This window comes from Orbicella faveolata, unplaced genomic scaffold (genome assembly GCF_042242905.1).
Source record: "Orbicella faveolata isolate gen_17 unplaced genomic scaffold, um_ofav_v1 contig_46, whole genome shotgun sequence".
NCBI classification, from domain to species: domain Eukaryota; kingdom Metazoa; phylum Cnidaria; class Anthozoa; order Scleractinia; family Merulinidae; genus Orbicella; species Orbicella faveolata.
In genome coordinates, this window is record NW_028301576.1 from 15997163 (window position 1) to 16020000 (window position 22838).

At 39.2% G+C, this 22838-nt stretch overlaps 5 protein-coding genes and 2 pseudogenes across 5 annotated transcripts; 2 read left to right on the forward strand and 5 right to left on the reverse strand.

Moving 5' to 3' along the window:
- The first annotated feature begins 45 nt into the window (after nt 1-45).
- LOC110047461 (uncharacterized) lies at nt 46-2770 on the forward strand (annotated as a pseudogene).
- A 1568-nt stretch (nt 2771-4338) lies between these two features.
- LOC149098623 (uncharacterized) lies at nt 4339-5452 on the reverse strand (annotated as a pseudogene).
- Nucleotides 5366-7829, forward strand: LOC149098624 (uncharacterized). The gene has a single exon (XM_089276619.1). It carries the CDS (start codon nt 5931-5933, stop codon nt 6555-6557), a length of 627 nt encoding a protein of 208 aa, XP_089132745.1. The 5' UTR covers nt 5366-5930; the 3' UTR covers nt 6558-7829.
- LOC149098625 (uncharacterized) lies at nt 7401-10206 on the reverse strand. Its single transcript, XM_089276712.1, has 4 exons — nt 10013-10206; nt 9834-9893; nt 8054-9590; nt 7401-7942 (listed from the first exon to the last, which is right to left on the reverse strand). The coding sequence occupies exons 1-4, from the start codon at nt 10160-10162 to the stop codon at nt 7401-7403; spliced, it is 2289 nt and encodes a 762-aa protein (XP_089132838.1). The 5' UTR covers nt 10163-10206.
- A 2691-nt stretch (nt 10207-12897) lies between these two features.
- LOC110047510 (uncharacterized) lies at nt 12898-14841 on the reverse strand (the record flags this gene model as incomplete). The annotated part of the gene is made up of 4 exons (XM_089276713.1): nt 12898-13054; nt 13203-13374; nt 14310-14570; nt 14652-14841. Coding segments are annotated over 4 exons (780 nt in total), but the record flags the coding sequence as incomplete, so codon positions are not given.
- Nucleotides 14811-15475, reverse strand: LOC110040531 (uncharacterized; the record flags this gene model as incomplete). The annotated part of the gene is made up of 1 exon (XM_089278250.1): nt 14811-15475. A coding segment is annotated over one exon (552 nt), but the record flags the coding sequence as incomplete, so codon positions are not given.
- Nucleotides 15464-16467, reverse strand: LOC149098626 (uncharacterized). Its single transcript, XM_089278251.1, has 3 exons — nt 16225-16467; nt 15940-16115; nt 15464-15812 (listed from the first exon to the last, which is right to left on the reverse strand). Exons 1-3 carry the CDS (start codon nt 16396-16398, stop codon nt 15587-15589), a joined length of 576 nt encoding a protein of 191 aa, XP_089134377.1. The 5' UTR covers nt 16399-16467; the 3' UTR covers nt 15464-15586.
- Nucleotides 16468-22838: the final 6371 nt, after the last annotated feature.

A 22838-nucleotide genomic window follows, 5' to 3' on the forward strand; every position in this document is an offset into this window, starting at 1 on the left:
TATTTTAGCCTACTCTTATCTACCATAGGCTTCTCTTTCTGCGTAAGTGATCTGCTGTGTGAAAGCTGAATTCACCTCCTTGGTGTTAGGATATGCTTTCTTGTTTTGGATGTGGAATGCCATCAAACATTCTGTGAATTGCGGAAAAACGATAAGGTCAAATCAGCACAAATGAAGGCAAGCAGATAAAAGCAACTCTTACCAATAGAGCAACATGTGGCGGTATAATAACTTCCCAAGCCAAAACATTCCCCTGACCACGAAACCTCGCTCAGCAGCCAAATGTCACGTGACTTGGTCATCATACCCTTACAAGCTGCCACTTTGTAGCTATCCAATGGCAACTTTGGAATGGACTGCTTGGAAGTTGCGGATTTAGTAGTGATGGTGGGAATTCCAAGGCCTCAGGAATTAGCTAGCTCATCTTCAGAGAACACCAGAGGTATAAGTTTATATAATAAAAAGATGGGGCTCTTCTGGCGTGCTCCTTGAAGAGCAACTCTCAGTTTGGTTCAGCCAACAAAAATGTTGTAGTTGTTGAGCGGTACTTTGACAAATGCAAAATTTACGATTATTCTACTCTATAGATAGCAATAAAATTTTGCAACAAAGGTACTCAAGAAATTATACAGGGAGAATATTTCGCAGGAAATTGCATGTTAAACGTGCCATCAACAAGATTAAGAATTTTCACATATGGGACAGAGTTGTTCCACCACATTAAATGGGAATTGTAAACCAGATGTGGGCAGTATGTGCATTCTGTTGCATAGTAGGGGTGGTCTTCCTTTAATTTACACCCCAAAACACCGGTCTGTTCCATGAAGAACTTTGCATCTGTACAAGCATCAAGGGGTGTGACCTGATACTTGGTGTATGGGCATTTAACTTCTGCTATCCCAAAGTAATTAGTACAGCCAAAGTCAACTACTCGTGCATCAGGGGTAGCACCTAAAATTGGACATCCTTTTGATACCACAAGTCCACAGGGCAGTACCTTAACAGGTGTCCTGTTGAACATGAACTTCTCATACTCCATTAGAGCAACTGGTTCAAACTTTTTGCCATGTTCTAAATATTTAGAAGAAGCTGGTGTGGGATTCATCAGTTGCTCAGCAAATGTAGCGTGGTTTCTTTATCGTTTCGAAATCAAATGATATTGTGACGCTGTAAATCTGAATTTTCTCTCTTCCTTCCATTTTGAGCATTTAGTTCATTTCCTTGTTTGAGTTTCCAGTTCATTGATTTCATCTTCAACTAAAGTTAAAGATTGTAAAAGTTTCTGGTCATTCTCAGACAAATCAGGAATTACCATGCTGTCAATGACCCTTAGAGCATAGTTAGTAGAGGAGACTGGTTAGGAAACTCGGCGAACTTCAAAGGACCAAAACAATAGTGGCTCTCTGATGTTAAACTGACCCGTCATGTGATACTGACCCTGCACACTCAAAACAAGATGGCGGACAGTATGAATGATCTCTGCCTCTTCGGGGAAGATTTCGAAGCCATTCTGGATATCCTAGAAGGCGATGAAGACTTGGAGAAGCAATTTGAAAGCTCAGTAAGTGACGTAAGTACAAAATAATCTAGAAATTCTCTGCTTTTGTTTCGGCTGGAGTGGAATGCGAGCTCGTTTGCTATATAAACAACCTCTAGTTTGTCTGTTCAAGGTAATTGGTAAATGTTTCTGCAATGAAAAGGAATAAAAACGCTGACTTACGGGACGAATTCAAGCACTATGAGTATGGACAGCTTACTGAAACTGAGGAATTTTCCGTGTTTAAAATACTGTTTGATGCATACTTAAAGAAGGGAGACAGAGAAAAGTTTTATGAGAAATATTATGCCCAGATTCCACTGAAATCTAAAAGCTTTTTTAGAGGGTTATCCCGAAATGCAGCTACATTGCTAGCAATTAAAGTGGCTGATAGTATGCTCGTACATTGGAAGCATATGAGGTCATCTCATGACAACAGTGTTCCTCCATCCAAAACTGTCTTATCAGAGAAAGAGAAGGCTGGGCTGCAGTATTTGGGTGGGTATGTATTGCACAATCTTCACTAAAATTGTGGAAGAAAGTTTTCAAATGAAAGCCAGCAGGCAATGGCTATCCTCAAAGCTGAGAAATTGGAGTATGGCTCTGCTTCACAAAGGCTGGTTTCCAGTTTGGACTGCGGTGGTCTCTGGCCTATAGCAGAGTCTGCACAATTCATATTTTCTAGGACCGAACATTATTTCAGACAGTCAACTTTGAAAGTTGCTGGTGGTTTGCAACGAGTGGACATTGCTGGAATAGCTCAGAAGTCAGTCTGATAGTGATGTGGTATCAAACTACCAAACTATGGTTTCAGATGCTGAACTGGTTCCCACTAAGAATGTTAGTAAAGATGTCCTGCACAGTATTGTAAATTTGTACCTTAGGGTTCGCTCATTCTCTTTAGCCAAGGACATCATACAAGACTTTAAAATTAAAGCAAAGCAATCTAAAGGTAAGGCTCTACGTAAAGAAATCCAAAGAGGTTGCGAGCTCAAGCAAGCTCAAGAGAGGCATAACTAGGGTAGTATATTAGGATTGTTTACTGTTAAATTATAAGGATGATATTTCTGATTTTTATACACATTATTTATTAATAGTATACACTGAAGTAATAATATTTGACGCTCAAATGGTCGAGTTTTCTTAGCCCGATCTAGAGTCTGTTGGGTCACACCCCTAGTTGGGCACATGTATTTGATAGTTACAGTTGATATTAATATCTTGAATCTTGAATCTTGAACCCAGATGTAGATGCATGTACCTTGCTATTTACTTCAACCTTTGAGAATAGATTCCTGGAAACAAAGTGAAGCTCACTTCACTTCATTGAGTTTATGTTTACAAGGAACAAGACAGTTTTGAACTGAACCGGACCTGATTGGCTTCTGCTTACATGACTTCAAAACCAAACCTAAAGTATTGCTAAATGTAAAATCCCAGTATGTAAACTTTCAGACAATATTTCATTTTGTCAACTGCCTTATTACGTAACACTACTGTGACCAGGGCAGGAAAAATCCCAGGTTTGATTGTAAATTTTGCTGTTGGGCAAGTGAAAATGGAAGTTTGTTGGTCTGGTGGGCAAGTGAAATAGCCTCAGTAGGCTTGTTAGTTGATAATTAACGAGCATTGCACACGTATTGAGATCCATTACCTTGATCGGACAATACCAGGGGACTACTTTCTGAGGCTTTTACGAATGAACAGAGAAAGCTTCAATTTGTTGCTCAACATAATTCACAACCAGCTGACGAGACAGAATACAATACTGCGAAATTGTCTCACTCCTGAAAAGGTTCTTGCTTGTGGTTTGCTTCGCCTTGCACATGGAAATTCGTATGAAACCATGGGACCTGCGCTAAACGTCGTTAGAACTACAGTGATAGAGGCTTGTCAAGATGTGGTTGAGGCTCTTTATGAATTGAGGAATGAGTACATCAAATTCCCAACAACAGTGGCTGAGACAATGAGATGTATAGAGACATTTACGGATAAATCATGACTTCCAAACATTGTTGGAGCTATAGATGGGACCCATATCAAAATAATTCTCCTAGAGACAGTGCTGTTGATTATTTTAGTCGAAATCAGCAACATGATTTCATAATTCAAGCCATTGCTGACGGTAAGGGATTATTCCTTGACTTTGCAGCAGGTTATCCGGGAAGTCTTCATGATGCTAGGGTATATCAAAACAGTTCTCTTTATCAAAGAGCAAGCAACGAAGATGTACTGAAAGAACCTGTTGAAAGAATCGGTATCACAGATATTCGTCCTTACCTGGTAGGAGACAGCGCATACCCTATTTCCCCCTGGCTTATGAAGCCTTATCCTGAAGCGACGTGTGACCCTAGCGAGATAACATTTAACAAGGAACTGTCATCTGCACGAGTAGTCATCGAATGCACTTTTGGCCACCTCAAAAGTCGTTGGCGAATTCTACAAAAGCGGTTGGATAGCAGAATAACATTTTCGGTGAAGATTGCCGTTGTTTGTGCAGTGCTGCATAACTTTTGTATTAAAATTGGGGACGAATGGGATGATGATTTTTACGACGACGACGATGATGACCGCAGAAACGAACAGAACAATGACTTCATGCAAGACGGGGAAGATATAAGAGAGTTGCTAAGACAGTGATTTTTTTCAAACTGATTTTAATTATTTTATTCTTAGACCTTGAACTTTTGCTGTATTTGATTTTTCACAAAGAAAATGGAAGAAAATGAACAATCAAATACTATGATATTGCATTGTAATTTGTGCTTGGCATTCATGTTGAATCATTAGAAACGATTTCCATCACGGCAATGAAATACCAGTTGTTCAGATTTCTAGAGAAAATTGTATCGTAAAGATAATTTATGTCTTAACAATAACAAATCAGTTAAAACTACTTTCATTTGTTTCCATAATTTCGTTTGAGCGATTCGTAACATAAATGATAAACATGATAATGGTTGTCTCTCAATAGTCAAAAATAGTCTTGAATTGAAGTTCATTTCTCTTTCTCATTCTGTTGGTTGTCAAGGATTTTCACAATTGATCCCATAAACTAGCTCATCATGATGAGCTGCTGCGTTTGTGTTTGTTGCAACAAATCCAAAAAGGTTGCTACTTTCTCCCCTTGCTGTCTCACATCCTTTAGAGCCATTTTGAACTCTTCGTCACTCTCATTATCAGGTGCTTTGCGTTTCGATGCTCGTTTCCCTTTCTTTGATGCTCATCTCTTTTCAGCTGGAGTTTCTGCACACTGGGACTGGATGAAGTACTAATCTTGCCAGTATTATCACCAGATTCTGTAACAATTTCAGTGGCACTTTTGCCGCTGATTCCCGCCTCAGCTACATGATTGAAGGCTACTACATCGCGGCATCCAAGGATTTTATCGACCTCATTGTAGTAGACGGATTTCCTGAGGCTTTCTCCTGTTTGGTTTTTGTTCCAATCTTTTGCATTCTTGTACCGTTTTATGATATACTTCATTTTCCGAATGCATTTGTCGGCCATCTTGTTGGTTCCGAGCGTTTTTGAAATCTTCTTGGCGATCCAAGCCCATGTTTTCCTTGACTCTCGACTGTCTAACTGTTCGTGCTTTTCAGCCCACAGTTGAACTAATAGCTTTTCCTCCTCTTTACCCCATCTATCCTGAGCCTTCTTGTTCTCGGCTGATGAAGATCTACGGCGTGAAGAAGTTGAGGTTGATGCCGGCATTGAGCTGTCTTCACTGAACTGAGGGGATTCTGGCAACGAGTCAGTGCTTGTGGTTGAAGGAGATGAGCTGGGATTTCCTCGATCATTAAACATGTAAGGGCCTGGCAAAGGGTAGATCCACCCTGGTGGATATTGTGGAAATTCGTACGGGAAAAATTGGTCGCCCGCGCCGGGATTCATGTTGTTGCAAAATGAGAACATGATTCATTTTACTGCGAAGTCTATCGCATAGAGACTCCGCTACATATCACCTGTCAAATCATTTCCGAATCAAAACACCCTCGCTTTTGTTTTCAAAGATTTGTCTCAATTTGGCCTGCTCCAGAGGTAGTTGACGGCATCTTTGAAGTTTGTCTGTCCGCGACCAAATTTTGTCCTTTGGAGAACAAACTGGTCGCACTTGCTTTTTCATTGTGATGACGGATTTTTGACATAAGTAAACAGTTTTGTCCTCTAGTGTGACTTGGCCCTGAATGTCTACCTGATTATTCTCACATCTTTGCTGTTTGGAGTTTTTATCCAGTCTACATCATCCAGAAATTGAACAAGATACCTGTTCACTTTATCGTAATCCACGCTGGGAAAAAAGTAGGTCAAATTCGGCCACGAACAGCCGGCGCGAGTATTGGGTGACTTGGGTCAGCGGCCCAGCTCCAAAGTTAAACAAACCTGAACAAAGATGGCGGACAAAATGAACATATTTGTAGACACTGTAAGAAACGCTTTAGACATTGCCGAAGCTGAACTCAGAGCGAAAGGAATCGACCAGAGAGACATAAAGGATGCTTTTGAAGAAATGAAAATGTTGGCAGAAGCGGTCTCGAAGCGCTATTTAAGCCGTGGACAAATCGGTTTGAAACATATTGTTGGCGATTTGTTTCCACTTGTCCGAAGACAGGCGATGTACTGGATAAAACAGTTCCGACGTCGGATGTCCCCGAGATGTGCTGTAAAGCATCCATGGCAAGTCATCGTGGAAGATAGATTGCCAATAGAGCTATTTAACGTGCTTGAGAGTTTGGTAAGCCGCACAAATTTTGGCCTTATCACTGTGAAGACAAGAAAGAACTGTGTATTTGCTTTTACAAGAGAGAGGCGCGTGAGAAAGGTGTTTAACGACCTAACTGACCAACAGCTGGGAAAAGAAAATTTTTTAGCTCGCAAAATAAAGGCTGACAAGCGGGTAGAAGCGATTATTTCCGAGGAAAAGCAATTTGGGATCAAGTATTCCTATGAAAAGGAGATCATAGCCATTGACTTTTATTATGGGTTTTGGAATGAGCATGGTTGGCCCCAGCATCAATGAATTTACATATGTTGTCGGTATAATAATAACTTTATTTGTTGCTGCATCACTTTTGAAGGAATACAAATTCCCCTTTGTTTATTTCATGTAATATCAGTGTATGCAAGTACAGCTATAGCCCCCTGTAGAATTTATTAATTACATTAACTTCCAGTTCTTATTATAATAAACAAATTTCAACTATTGGCAGGGTATGAAAAAAACCTAGGTCCAATTGCCTGGGACAAGTAAATTTGGAAGTAAAAATATGGGAAGTGATGCAAGTGTAATTAGCCTCAGTAGTCTTGTTAGTGATAATTTCTAATCAAAAATTATTTCAAAACTTATGACTGCAAGATGAACAAAACAATGAGTTGAAAGTCCATCACTGATCATGGACATCACCTAGTAAATGATGTAGTTGATAAGGCATGAACATTGCACCTCTATTGGACAAGTAATGCTTTACTGGCCCACTGGGCAACTGGATTTCATTTTTTTCCTGCCCAGCTTGGTTCTTATTATATGCCTGCAGATATATCTCTCTTTCCCTCATTGAAATGGAAACTGCCTTCACAGGAGTTTTTTATGATCAGAATAAAACAATGATTTCATACACATACACATGCATCTAACATAAAAATTTTATAAATATAAATCTATTATGGCTAAATATGGCTAAAGATCATGGTGACTTATATTTGGAGTTGACCCAAGCACAACTTATAGTTGCTCACGATGACATGCCCCATCCTGGTCCCCACGTGAGCATAAACATTGCCAACCAGTTCCAGTTTTAGATCTCAATACAAAGATAATATCGTATTGTTGAAAACCTGGAGCAAATGATGACTAAATCTTAATTTAATGATCTAACACTCCTTTTGCTGCATTTGTTATTTTCCCTTCCACTACACATTTAGAAATTATGTCCCTAAGTGGGTCACAACAGAACATGCATTGCTGCTCAGCAACCTGTTTGGGTTCCCCACAATAGCAAAATTGTGGTGTGCTACACCTTTTAGGTACATACAACCCCACTGTGTCCTTATGCACAGTTTCATCACACCCATTCTCCCGTAACCAAAACTGTGAGACATACTCATGTCTGAAAACTTGAGTCCACCTGTTACTAAACTGGGTGTTATGAGTAAATTTAGCCAAGGTAACATGTTTGGCCTCCCTTCCCTCCATGGTATTAATGCCAAGGCCCATCCCCAGCTTTTGGTGAATTAGTTTGGCATGAAGGGGAACAACATGACCAATTGTCCAGGTGGTTGGCTTACTTATCAGAAAGAGTGCTGTAGCTCTGAAGTAGTTAGAGCAAACTTGCTGAAGACTCTGAACCTGTTCATTTGAGAGAGAAACCCTGCTAAAAAGGGAAACTGCATCTCTGAGATTTATTGCTGTGAAGGCAAACACATGCAATTGAAATGTACGACTCTGATGGTCTGAGTCAGTCCTAAGATTTTGAATAATGGACATAAAATAATGACAAAAGAGGCGAGACTCCTTACCTGTAAATCTATAGTCCAGATCTTTGTTTTTATCTCTTCCATCAGCAAACCATTTTCTCACCTTTTTGGCCAACCTTGTTGCTTTCACTACAAATCGTATACTATGATAATACTTACCAAAACAACTGTCGGTAGGAACATCAAGAATTGACTGACAACTGCCAAGGTTACTACGTGACAGTGCATACTTCAACACAGATAAATTCCAGTGTTGCCATGCATTATTTTTCAGGTGGAGTGGCTCTACTTTAGCTTTGTCAATGAACTTACCAACAAGAGGGGGGAATTCTTGCCTGGATTTTTTCTGGGAAATGAGAGAAGTGATCTTATCTCGTTTTGTGCTTGGCCTTAATGCTGAATTAACTAATTGCTCTTTATTTTTTGCCACTGCATCAGCTACTTTCAACCAATCACTGTATTTCCAAGGTTTCCATTTCTTGTCAGATGTCAGACCAAATGTTCCTTTGAGACAGTTAATTTCACTCTTACAGACATCTGCAAAGGGAGAAAAATAAGATGCAGAGATGGTAAGTTCACCCCCAAGAAATGCTAAGTATTTCATATCATTGGGAAATAGTTCAAACTGAAAGGAAACACTAACCTGTTTACCATCTACTTCTAAAGGGTATGAAGTCCCCTCAATGGCCGTCATTTCCTCTGTCAACAGAATTACATATCTACGAACAGGTTCACAGTCCTCAGAGCAATTTGCCCCAAACAACAAAAAATTTTCTGCAGGGCTACAAACACGCTTCCTACAATTAAGAAAACTCACAAGCCAAGCTACAGCTTGATCATCCTTACCAAATGGGGCTCTATCCCCCCCAATAGCAACTTTGAATGAGCCTACACCCTCCCCAAACCAGCATAGCTTATCTACTCTGTTTTTGTTTGCATTGAGGTAAAAACTAGCCATTCTTAGCAAAAGTTGAAGAAGGTTTCTAAACTTTCCATCTACCTTGTCTTCTTCACCAAGCCCATGACACAGAATTTCTCGCACATCGTGTAATTCACCAATATCAATTTGTTTGACCCTCTCCATTAATTTCTGATAGGTAAGCAATCTAGGAACTGGAATCCTCTTCATAAACTCTATATGCTTTCTCCCCTTGCCAGTTTCATTCTCACACATTGAGAGGGATGACCTGGTTGAAATGTATTTTTGTTTACTTGCAATTCCCCCCCTGTACAGAACATTAACACTTCTTACAAAGTTGGCATCACTCTTCTCAAAGACTTTTATCTTATCTTTCACAACCCTTGGGATAACCTTTTCAGAAAACTTGGGGCATTTCCTAAACATATTGGTTAATTCTGGAACTGAACAATTTGTATTGAGGGCAGCAATGATGCCTTCATAGGCAGGAAGCATGTTGTCGGGAGTTGCTCCATGGAGAGTTTGGGCAACCTTTATAGTCTCCTGGCACCTCCTTCTAGAACTGGGCTCAGGGCCAGAAATTCTGCCAACTTCAGTCAAAGAGGTTGGAGATTGCTTCCTGCTATTTATTAAGCGACCACTGTATTCTCCATTTTTACCCTGCAAAGCAGGTACAAAAATATAATATAATATGACAATAGAAATAAACATTAAATAAATATTAAATAAATAAAGTACAGAACTTATCGGTTTCGACTTATTTCTAATATTAATTATTAGGAAGTGATGGTCCTCAGAATATAATTACATGTTAAATGTACTTTAGTGGCACAGTATAGCAAAATAATAAGAGCATATCAACAACATTCCAGAATAAACACAACAGCATAATATTTGGCTAACCTTAGCTCTTAATTCCACATCCCCGTTGAACCTTTCAAACGACTCGTCAATAATCATTGCCTAGCAAGTGTTTAAAAGAATAAAACCGAAACTTAAGTTCTCATATTAAACAAACAGTTCAAACAGAAAAATTTATAGTAAAGTTAACATTCAATCATAATTAGTTGTTTATATCCTACCTTTGACTGGAGTCGCTTCAGCTTCTTTGCCTTTGCAACGTAATTTTTGTCTTTCGCAAGGGCGGAAGCAAGTTGAATGTCTTGATTTCTTTTAATCTGAAGATATTTGTTCAATGGAAATCGACGATTTTGCCCTTTACTTCGACCCATTGCGGTGATTTATTCATTTATTCATTTGATCAGGCATCTGTCTGTAAACAAAAAAGAGGCAGAAGGAGTGGCTTGCGACGCATCCAACCGATCATGGGTCGAAAGTAGACGTGGAAAAAAATTAATTTCCACCAAAACTGAAGAGAAATTCAAAAATCGAAATCGAACAAGTCCTTACCATTACACAGAGGTGTCCAAACATGGCATCTTCGCTTGCTGTCGTTCGCTCTCCTTTACTTTTAAATCTTCCAAACAAAGCCCAAAATCGGTCCCACATCGAAGAAGCTAAGATATGCCTGTCTTTCCCAAGACGTGAGGCAAAATTTATCCGACAACTAATGGCAAGTTTGGTATCAAATAAACGCTTTCGAGGAGCTTGATGTAGTTATTCTAATTTTACCGCGCTATGAGCTACCCAGAAGCCTTAAAAAGGCCTTCATTCTGCTCCTCTCCAGTCCCCTTGTTGGGTTGTCACTCGGGCAATATGGCGCCGAAAAAGAATGTGGACAGATTTCTGGCCGGAAATGGCGGGAAAAATCCCAGCGTGATCCATAATCGTGCCCTTTATCCATCCAAGATACTTTACAACACCATCATCATTCCCTTTGTACTCTACTTCAACCTGTGTCCCAATCATCCTGTCTCCTCTATATAATTTCCGTTTTGATGGTCGTTTGTCTAACCTCTCTCACTTATCGGGAGGTGTTTGTTCCATATGGGCCTCGCTTTCATTTAGCAAACTGTTTGTTCCTCTCAAACTTAATTGAGAATTCATTTTCTTTTTTCTTTTCTTTTCCTTTGCATCTTGGTGGTTATTCTCGTAACTTATGTTAATGTTTTGTTCACTTGCGACGATTTTGACGTCATGTAACCTGTCTTCCATGTAAATATTCTTCACGAGCATTGCAATGTTAATACATCCTTCACCAATTGACTGACGATTTAGGGACTCAATGGCTTTGCAAGTATTAGGTGTCACGTCCCACTCTTGATTATCTAGTAAAGTGTAGGCCTTACAAAACATTCTTAGAATTCTCTCTCCTGTCCACCACCTCACCCAATGTGTTGACTGAGACCAATGGGCATTGTTTTGTTGATTACAAGTAGCACCTAGATCAGGTGGTTAGAGATGTTTTGCCTCCGCTATATTCTTTGCACCACAAAGGACATTGAAAGCCAACTTGACGTCAGTTTGACTTGTAAGATCTTGTGTGGCATGTCCAGTGTAGCAAAAAGTTTTGTTCCTCTTTGCTTTTCGTAAGAATATCACTTACTTGATTAACAGAAGTTTTCCAGTGCACAGTACATCCGCACAGAATTTTCTCGCATAGTTCTGCTCCGATACTTCTTTCAAAGCTGTTGTATTCTGCTTGATCAAACTCTACCATGATCTGCCTAAGAGTCTGCCCATTTTTAAACAATGGGTGTATTTTAGTCATGTGGGTAAACATTTCCTAAATAGCTATTGGGTAGGCACCACCGTCTGGTTTATTCAAAAGAACTCTCGCAACAGCGTTAAACTCCATGGTAATTTCATTAAAAGCTACCATGTTAAGTAAATAAGGAAATCCATTGTTATTTGTGTATGTGATATGCACGTATAAATCTTTGGTGTTTCGCAGTAGGTCTGTTTGATAGGGGGCAAGAAAGAATGCAAAATTTCTCGAAGGCGAAGTCAGGTACTCTCGTCCTTCCATCTGTACTTCCCCATTTTTTCATTCACTTTTGCTAAGAATTCCTGATCGACGGTCCCTTGCATGTCTTCATATTCTTTCCTGAACTCATCAAATTCAAGAACTTGAAGGAGTTGGACAATTCCTGGATGAATTTTTGTTCTGCTTTCCAATGCCAACTGCCTCTCCTTTCTAATTCGCTTTGGATTAGATGTGGCGGGGGCTTTTTCTGCTGGCAGAAATCCAAGTCCGTGGCCTTTCTGGAACCGTTTCATCATCAGAGTACGATCCTTTTTTATCGTATTGTGAATGTCATCTTAAACGGATTGCGAGATGACGTGCTGGTTTCGCATGATTGAGGTCTCTTTCAGGTAGACACCCATTCCTTCTATCCATCTCCTTCCGTCATCTGCGGCAGGCCACACAGGTAATTTGCACTGGGCAATTACCAGTTTCCTCAAGCTTGTGACTGGAAGTGTGATCCTTGCGTTTGTTTCTTCTTTGTTGGTTACTTACAGTGTATTGGCAACCTTCATGTCAGAACATACTTTCACCCCTTCGCAAAAGGCGCACTTGTCCCAAACTTCTGTGTTTTCCATATCGATCTGTAGGTGCAACTACTGTGTTGAGGTACCTCTCTGTGAGTTGACAGTCGTCCCACATAAATTGGGGTCTTTGGCATGAGCCAAATCCCACTGCTTTCTTAATATCCTTGCAGTAATTAACATAATTTTCTTCGTTTTTGAAACCAGGATATTCATACACTCCTCTTTGTTTGAGTTCCAACCAACTTTTGCTGTCAAGTAATAATTCACGGATCTAAGGTAGGTAATGTTTGTTCTTTGTCAGGGCGGCCATAATCCGATGATAGTGATCGGGGAGCATCAGCTCTCTACAAAACAGAACTTTCAGTGCCTTGGAGAATCCGTACAACACTCTCTTTCAGGTTGGCAACATACCCTGCGTGAAAAATGAAATTAAGTGGGGTCTAACCATGCACGTGTAATGTAAATATGTAAATGAAAAAATTGTAAATTTCAGTTTGCTAAATTCTTTAATTCTTTACTCACCATATGTACATTTCACTAAAATCTTCTTTACTGTATGCTCTCCTTTCTTGTACTTTGGGAAAGCAATGTTGAATCGTTCTCTGCCATCTTGCAGTGTTGCCTGCTCCCTGTCACTGTTTTCGTTGAAATGCATGATTGCAATCTGCAACCTAAAAAGATAGACATTTTTGCTTTTGTTTTACCTTCCATTCAATATGACATAAATTCAGAGAGGTTTTTTGGCAACCTGAAAAATGTCACATTTCTAACCAAGGTTAGTGTGCATTATGATGTTATGATATGTTCAAGTTTTCATACCTGCTTGTCATTCCATGGTACGAAAAGGCCACCATTTTTGCAGCGAAGTGGTTGTAGACAGAATGGAAGGCCTCCAGAGAAGATGTAGCATGTTGTCCTGAAATTTGCTTTATATCTTTCAAGAGGGACCCCTTTGTCAGCAGCTCTGTGAGATTTTCATAGGGTGGTGTACCTGCAAAAAATAAATGATTTCACCTATAGTGATAAGCATCTAATCCCTCCTTACAACTATCAAAGATCATGATACATACCAAATAACTGTGTTCATGTAAAAGCATACTGTCGTAATACTAGCAATAATGATAAATATTGCATAAAACGTACAACAGTTTTTAAAGACATGTTTCGGCATGCTTATGCCATCTTCAGTTTAATAGAGTGACTAATGATACGTGACACAAGTTATATACTACAAAATATGAATAAATTAGTTACAATATGCATTACAAAACAGTGGAAACGGAAATTACAGAGTTAAAAAGGTGTTGAAGTGATGTAACTGTTTGTTAAGGTCAGGTTTGTTCTTACTAATATAAAAGGCTTCTTTAAGTTTAAGATCAATAGAGCTATTCGCTGAGTCTAAGATGCGAAAACAAGAAGGTGTGTACATGCCCCTGCATGAAGAAAATTGAGAAAGATGTTTAAAAATATGCGAGTTTTTATCGCTTACTGTATGTTCTTTAATCCTGGTAGAAAAATGGCGACTGGTTTCACCAATATAACAGGAATTACATCCCGCACAAGTAAATTGATAAACTACCATGGATTTTAGAACATCAGGAGTACGATCTTTAAAACTGAACATATTCTTGATTTTGAAAGAAGAAAAAACTAATTTGATATTAAGATCCGTTTCACAAAAACGTTTAAGTAATTGCCGTAGTTTGAGTTCCGTTATTCTAGAGTACTGGCCGATGAAAGGAAGCTTAAAATAGCGTATATTGTTTTCATCATTAACGTTGCGGCTTTTTGATCAGAAGGCTTGTTAAGATACTTGTTAAGATAAAAGCATACTCCTGAATATGCATGTATATATGGGGGCTATTAATAAGACAGGCTTGTTGATATTGAGACTTGATGAATTTTAAGTTTTTTTTAACTATGTACCTGGCTTGAGCCATTTTTTCTTTCTTTCTCTCCCATGTAACCTTCCATGAGCACACTTAGGAAACAATGGATTTTCATGTCCAGAATGCCTGTTCATGATGTGATTTGTTATGGACAGCCATTTTGCCTCCTTGAGGTCAGGGTCATCATCATCTGTTGATGAGGCACACCAGAACATGTGGTTGACAATGCTCCTCTTCCATTTTTGAACCACAGCACAATCCTTTTTTTTAGCAAGGGCATCAATCTTCTTTCCAGTTCCTAAATAAAATTACAGTTACTAGTGGCTAAAAATTGTGCCAGTTGATTTTAATCCAAATTAAATTTCTTTCAAATATTCACCTTTTCCAACATGCCAACCATCCAACCTGTGCTTAACTCCACGCCATCTCTCCCTCATATGTTTTCTTATTTGCACATGCCTGTCTGTTATTAAGGTGTTAATGGACAATCCTTCACCAGTTAAGAATATGAGTGATCTTGCAAGCCCCTCTTTTTCCGTAGCACCTGAGTTTTCACTTCGCTGCTCTAATGATAAGTATTAATTAAAATGCAGTATTACTTAGCACAAAAATACTTCTGTGAGCCCATTTTAAATTTAATCCAGTACAAACCTATGTCAACTGAGAATCTAGGATTTTATTTTGCTCAGCATCCATAAGGGAGTAGGTTCCATACTTAGCTGAATGACCAGGGCTGTCACAGCAGCCATCACCTCCCACTATTAATTCCTGCCCTTCAGCTTTGATGCTGTTCAGCAGACTGGACTGTTGCTGTTGGTATGTCCTCTGCACAGCAGTATGTAGATACTTCTTTTGGTGATTCATAAACGTTGAGTAACATATCGTTGGCACATTCGTATGTTTCAATATCTTCAGCACCTTTGCTGGGCTTCCACCACCAAAGAGGATAGAAGAGGACAGCATGATGTTCCCAACAGGAATGTCTCCAACTGAGAGCTGCGAATCCCAGCTTGTAGCGAATGTGCAGGAATAACATTTCTGCGACACTGTTATTTTCGTACCAATTCTTGATTCGACCATCCGTTCACATTCCGACCGGCAAACTGGGCAGAACCGAAAGAGGTTAAGAAGTGAAGACTCTGCCACTAGGAACAGGTTTTGTTGGTGGGGAGGTGCATTTTGGGGAGACTCCCTGTAAATTAATAGAGTGAATTATTAGTGGGCTTGTTCTCTTGAAATATTCATAGTTTGTTGCTACAGTAGATCACAGTACAATGACTGCATAATGTATAGGGGTTGTGATAGATAGTTCGCTTACTCGTATAAACAATCATCAAAATCGTCAAAACCAGTATCATCATCATCATCATCATCTGCATCAATGTCTTTGGGGTCAGGGACGTATGAAGGGTCATCATCTTGCTCCATTTCTTCATTGTCTGACAACTCCTTGTCACTCTGGACTGGGGTCGAAGTCATGAAAAATTCTTTGAGAAGGGTGCATTGAGTTTCTTGACCTTTTTGGGCAATGGACGTTTGACTACCTGCAAAGATATTTTAGCACAGAATTGTTTTTCGCCTGATTGGATGACCCGTGTTTATGATATACAAGGAAAATTATCATGGTAGTTTCGTATTTCTATCACGTATCAGTAGAGAAACCAAACTTGCCTTTAGCGGTGCGGCTGCTTCGAAATTGTACAGAAACGTTTTTCCCTGTATACCGGGTTTGGGTAGCAACCTCTACAACTGCAGGCAATGTTTCCTCTGCATTTATTGTTAACTCCTCATTATTTTCACCGGAAGTTGACTGCAATTCCTCCCTCTCATGTTCCGCGAGGATCTTAAAATAGCAGAACACAAGTAAGTATTCTAATTTTTTGAACAAGTTTCCCTAGCTTTCAATTTAAGCTAATCTATTAAGGCAAGTTTTAATTTCGTCCTAAACATACCCTAGCAGCCTCTCGTTTCCTGTAAGCTCCTCGTGGCGGCTTCTGCGCGTGTTTTGATGGTCTGGTGAGAGCGTCTTGAGAGATGTTTTTGTCATGTCGTTTTAGCTTCTTCGTCTGTGGAGGACCATCCTTAAAAATCGTAGGAACAGCATTGGCTTTCAAAATATTTTTCATCTTTAAGCCCAGAGATTTTGTTATCACCGTCTGTTCTTCAAAGGAATCCTCAGTGAAGTGAGAGCTACAAAGTCGGCTAGTCGTCGGGTTGAAAACATCAGTACGGGTGTTCTTCATGGCATTCGTCCATAGCTTAGCATAGTGGGCATCTTCAGGCCATTTGTGAAGGCTTACTCCATCTTTGCAAATGTTACAACATCCACCAGCTATACAGCGATGTGGCATTATAATATGTTGCGCTTAAGTCGAAGGAGTGTTACGCATGGGGCTGTGGTCGCGTCGCAGTGTTTGGGCTGGTGTTAAATTCACACAGAATGAGCACACAACTCAACTGCTGTATAATAAACTCTATTACACTTTATTGCTTGAATTGACTTCTTGGTATGCGAAAGCGAACTTATACACGTGATTATTGGTACAAAGAATCTTTGAAGTGTCCTCAGTCGATAACGATATAGGTGCAATTTTAGAGATAGTCGCACCTACTTACAAATGGCTGTAATGATGTTGAACTAGTCATTCACGAGAAGAATCTTACGCTAAAATTATTCAAAGAGAGAAACAAGGTTTTCTATGGTATTTTAAGCATAAGGCCTGGACTATGTTTTCGCACAACACGCGACACGACGAGCTTTTTCGTAGCACAGCCGATCTTTCCCGGTGTAAATATTATCGAAGAGGTTTTGCGAGTTCTCCTTTCTACGTCACTTCCAGTTTTTGACCTGTTAACCAAAGCTCGAACCGCAAGTCAAGAACAATCCCCATTTACACAAAAAATACGAAGGTTGACCACTTATAGCTGTTCAATACTTCTTATTTGGGTTATAAGCTATCTTTTTTTTTAAAATGTTGTTCTGAGGTGTAGAGTATCCCTTTAACTGGATCCCAGCAGAAAAAGAAAAAGCTAAATATCAATGATATTAGACACTGTTGTTCTGTACTTCTCCAACTAATGTTAGCGTGGCCACTGATTAAGGAGCAGAACCTACTCGACGGTAGGCTCACTCGTTTGATCAAGCCAAGAGGTACCAAGACTCTTCAACGATGGCTTTATTCTTCGGCTACTAGCCTTACACACTCTCTGAAGTTAAGCACAACTATAGGCAACTTAAATAACTGAAGAGTAAACATATTTGAGTTTGCTGACTACGACAATTAAACTAGTAGAAGGCAAAACAATCTAGAACTCGTACAATTCATGTGTGGGCCAAAAATCGACTCTTGAAGAACGGTAAGATGAAATATACGACAGTAACTAAATAACATTATGTGGAATAGCATTTTTTTTGCTACAGGTACCATGTTTGCATCTATTTCCTGAAGGGAATTTTCCAAGGCGTCACAAAGTTCATTGTCTTCCTCATTTTCTGGCCCAAGATGATCAAAATCCTGAGGATCGAATAAATATTGCATTATCTTCTTGTTTTTATTGCTCATGGATGACGTGCTCGTGGATGACGTCATCAATGAGCTTAGGAGGCAGTTGAATGGCACTCACTCACTTGATTGTGATTAATTTATTCATTAAACTTGAATTAAACAATTTTCTCCTACCTCCCCTGCTAAATATTTTTTTTCCAAGAGTGTTCAGTCGTCTTCAGGAAGGTTTTTGACAAGGGGAGACTATAAAGGCGTACATTTTTACTCGAAAAATGGAGAGCCTGGGTACGAGTTTGTCGAACGCATCAAAGGGTTAGCACTCGTCTCCATATTTCTAATTTTTTTTATTGATTTTTTCACCACCGGCATAGTATTTCCATCTGTGCCCTGGTAACACAAAAACTTATTATGAATAGAATGCAAGGAGCTGCCCAGTTCTTTAAGAGCATTAATATCTTCAACGTTTTATGTCAAAGATGTTATCTGCTTGAGAGTCTCCCTGCATTTCATTGCCTCACTCATTTCACTCTCTACTGTAATCTTTGGCTGCACTTGTGGTTGTGGCACAAAGACAGACAATGGAGGCACAATTGGATCCTCCACCATGGAGTCAAGATTGAGATTAGTTTTAAATACAACGTCATCATCTAGACAGAGATGTGGATTTTCTCAAAAGCTCCTGGGTAGCCCCTTCCAATTCCAATCTGCATTATGCTGGAAAACAGCAAAGAAGTGCTTACACAGTAGACCTGTTCAGCTGAAGTCTGGGCAGCTGCACTTGGGCATTTTCTCATCTCTGCCAAAGGATAGGTCATACCAGATGTCTTTGGAATCAGCAGATGCAACGTGGAACTCTCCTTTTCTTTTACCCTCCCTAATTTCTTCAGGGCTGATTTCCTCAGCGGCAGATATTCTATTCATACAGTAGGACAAAAATTGCCTGCGCTTATCCTGCAGGTACTTTAGGATGCTTTGATTGTACCGATTATCTTCCACTGCACCTCGTATTGAGTTCCACATGCTTAATTGTAAAAAATGAGGAGCACATAAACTGAATGTTGGGTATGTATTGGATACACTTTCAGAGGGGCACATTGATACATGTGTGAACTTTCTTCGAGAAATTACATGTAAGGTGAACTTTACTAATTTAAAAGATGTACAAAAGTTATTAGACAGTTCTCTTAAATGTGTGGGGCTTTCTAATATCACAGTAATTCATTATTTACTAGCCTCTTAAATTTAACAAAGTGAAATGACATGCATGATATTTGTACATCCTCCCTTGAGTTTCCTTTTCACATTTTTCCAATATCATTTCAAAAGTGTTTCATAAAAGGGGGGAGTTGAACCCATTCCAGATGAATTTGATACTAACATGAAATTATGTAGCAGCAATAGGTAACATAATACTTTTAAATATATATGAAATAATTCATATTTGAACTGCGGTAGTAGATGAAAGTGAAGTATGATCATCGCAGTAAATTTTCCAATTTAAGCAACTGGAAAGAAGAAGCCTGAAAAAAATCAGGGCTTCAACGGGATTCGAACCCGTGACCTCCGCGATACCGGTGCGATGCTCTACCAACTGAGCTATGAAGCCACACATTGGGAGCAAGGTCAATTAATTGAGTTCATATCTTCCCGTGAGTGAAATGATGTGAAGTATATATGAAATAATTCATATTTGAACTGCGGTAGTAGATGAAAGTGAAGTATGATCATCGCAGTAAATTTTCCAATTTAAGCAACTGGAAAGAAGAAGCCTGAAAAAAATCAGGGCTTCAACGGGATTCGAACCCGTGACCTCCGCGATACCGGTGCGATGCTCTACCAACTGAGCTATGAAGCCACACATTGGGGGCAAGGTCAATTAATTGAGTTCATATCCTCCCGTGAGTGAAATGATGTGAAGTATATATGAAATAATTCATATTTGAACTGTGGTAGTAGATGAAAGTGAAGTATGATCATCGCAGTAAATTTTCCAATTTAAGCAACTGGAAAGAAGAAGCCTGAAAAAAATCAGGGCTTCAACGGGATTCGAACCCGTGACCTCCGCGATACCGGTGCAATACTCTACCAACTGAGCTATGAAGCCACACATTGGGAGCGAGGTCAATTAATTTGAGTTCATATCTTCCCGTGAGTGAAATGATGTGCTTCTTCTTTCCAGTTGCTTAAATTGGAAAATTTACTGCGATGATCATACTTCACTTTCATCTACTACCGCAGTTCAAATATGAATTATTTCATATATACTTCACATCATTTCACTCACGGGAAGATATGAACTCAATTAATTGACCTCGCTCCCAATGTGTGGCTTCATAGCTCAGTTGGTAGAGCATCGCACTGGTATCGCGGAGGTCACGGGTTCGAATCCCGTTGAAGTCCTGATTTTTTTCAGGCTTCTTCTTTCCAGTTGCTTAAATTGGAAAATTTACTGCGATGATCATACTTCACTTTCATAATACTTTTAGAAAGCATGCAATGCTTTTCAAATGGTTAATTCATACTAACAAAGCAAGTTCAATTCTAAGAGGCAAGTAACAGTCACAGCACCATAGTAATTATATCCTATCTAGCAATAATTACATTTGAAGTGGTCTTGTCAATAAGATGTAATTCTTGATAATGGCTGTTTAATTTATGGAAATATGTTTTACCAACAGAAAAGCATTGAATGTGCAATAGTAAATTGGTATTTATTATGAAGTTGCAATAATTATGAAAAGTATCATGCCCACCTTTGGTATTTAGTATTGTTTATTTTCTTAGGTAGATCCGTTATCAGTGTTTCTACAAAATCCTTCAATTCATTTTCGCTATTCAATATATTATTTTCCGACATAAACAGAATCCCTAGGTTATGTGCAAGTGTCATGGCGAAAAATGTACATGCATGGGAACCATCAAGTTGAAATGCCTGTTCTATATCTGCACAGAGGTCTTTTGGATTCAAACTTCCAGCTTCTTTAAAAGACACAGCAATATCTGTGAAGGTTTCCAAAGCCGATCCTTGGTGCATTGTTAAATTCCAGATTTTTGCATCAATGGAATCGTGTTTGTTACTTTCGTCGTTGTAATGTATCTGATCTGTTGTTCCAGTACTGTGGTGAACTGCTGCTTTCATGTTTGTGATACTGTCATTCTGCATAAAATTACTCATTGACAGCAGTTCTTTTACAATTTCTGTAAATTGTGGCCTTTGAAGGGGATCTTCATTCCAGCACATTTTAAATCAGCTGCAAGAAACGCCTTAATATAGATTCGGGGATATTGACGACTTCATCTGGTAAGGTGGAACATTTCTTTTGTAGAAGGTACAGTACTGCCCAAAAATAATGCATGCGCAAGAACTTCTTTTTGCGTCTGCAAGCCAACAACTTCTTGCGGCTTCTTGCGGGTCGCTTGCGCTCGGATCCTGCAAGGCGCAAGAACTTCTTTGCGGTTAGAAGTTAAAACCGCAAGAACTTCTTGGCGGTTGGATTTTCGAAACTCAAGAACTTCTTTGCAGTAGGATTTTCAAACCGCAAGAACTTGTTTGTGCTAACGTCTTTGCACGCTAAAATCCGTATCAAGATGCACCATCTTCGCGATGGGTTCTAAAACCACAACTAACAAACACAACTAAAAAACAGAACTAGTGCCGGCACTTACCGTGAGAAGTGTTAAAACAACAAATTCTTAACTCTTGATAATTTAAACTCTAAAGTTCAGTTCAGACAACAAATTTTTTATGACCCTAACTTAATTTGAATTTGGACCGATCCCCAGGAACGGCCAAAGAAAAAGTAATGAACGGATGCGCATTTGATAAAACTTCCAATTCGTTGATCGGCATGAGCTGCTGTTTACATGTTCTACAAAGCTGTATTTCAATCCATCAAAACGTAAATAAATATAACAGAAGAAGTTGATTCTCAGCCATACCGACTAATAAACGAATTGTTGACCTTACTACATATATAGTTACTGTTACACAAGAGATCTTGGGAAGTTTCTTAATGATGTGACTAATATTATAAGTTCTAAAGTGTAAACCATATAAAGTCTATACACTGTTGAAGTCTTCCTCAGAGAGAGTTTTCGTTCGCAAATAAATCAGTCGGTAGATTTTATCACTAACAGTGGGAAGAGTTTGGCCACGTGCTAAGCAACCTGTGAATCGAGTGTCTCAAAATAACTTTACAGATTGAGACAGAGATAGGGCCCTTGGCTTTTTGTTGGTTTATAATTATTTTCATCAGTTTAAGAACAGTACCTTTTTCATCGGTTGGTTCTGAATTGGACACTTTGTTCTGTTTTTCGGCGATATGAAGGAAATTTTACTGTTTACAGTTATTATTACGATGTGTCTCGGAGTCTCGGACCCGCAGTGTGATAACGGCGCGAAATGAGCTTATTTGAAATGGCTTTTTTTGTCCGGAACAAAGGTTAAAAAAACTCATATTTACTGGGAGGTAGCTTCCAAGTGTAACCCAAATTTTGAAACAAGCAAGTTTCTTAGTCGACAAAAACAAGCACAGGACTACATACATGCATGAGAAAAGCGTGACTTTTCATGCATCAGTAATGTTTGAAGACTTTATGCAAATTCAAGGCGTCACAACAATATCAGTGCATGCTGTCTTAAAAGATTTCGTTCAGTGGGATTCTCTGTTTGTTTAGAAACACAAAGTATATTTTCTGCAAGAGCTCTTCACCTGTAATACTAACTCTCCGAAAAGTTCTTAAAGAAATTTACAACATTGTAGTGCACACACAGTCTTTGCGGTTCAGTGTGCGATTTGAACAAAAGTTGTCTTCGCTCACCTATCTTCAAGAAGAAGACATCAACACTTCTAAATGATAATGAATTTTGTATTCAGAAGCAAAAAGTGTCAAAACCCAGACTAATTACACCGTAGTTCAATTTTTCTATGTGGACTGTTTCTTCATGAGCTTCATTATTGGGAGACGTTTTGTGATTGTCGCATAATCTGCCAGCAGACTGTTCAAGTGATCAAAGGGCTTTTTTCCCGTACAACTGTAGGTGTCATGAACACACGAGT

Bases quoted from the DNA above. Each gene is read 5' to 3' on its own strand.
- LOC149098624 (XM_089276619.1), top strand. From the start codon at position 5,931: ATGGCGGACAAAATGAACATATTTGTAGACACTGTAAGAAACGCTTTA.
- LOC149098625 (XM_089276712.1), bottom strand. From the start codon at position 10,162: ATGGGTCGAAGTAAAGGGCAAAATCGTCGATTTCCATTGAACAAATAT. The intron at 9,894-10,012 runs GTAGGATATAAA...AACACTTGCTAG, and splicing joins TGAAGCGACTCCAGTCAAAG to GCAATGATTATTGACGAGTC. The intron at 9,591-9,833 runs GTTAGCCAAATA...CCTGCTTTGCAG, and splicing joins ATGTGGAATTAAGAGCTAAG to GGTAAAAATGGAGAATACAG.
- LOC149098626 (XM_089278251.1), bottom strand. From the start codon at position 16,398: ATGAAAAATATTTTGAAAGCCAATGCTGTTCCTACGATTTTTAAGGAT. The intron at 16,116-16,224 runs GTATGTTTAGGA...TGCTATTTTAAG, and splicing joins GGAAACGAGAGGCTGCTAGG to ATCCTCGCGGAACATGAGAG. The intron at 15,813-15,939 runs GTTTGGTTTCTC...CTTTGCAGGTAG, and splicing joins AGCCGCACCGCTAAAGGCAA to TCAAACGTCCATTGCCCAAA.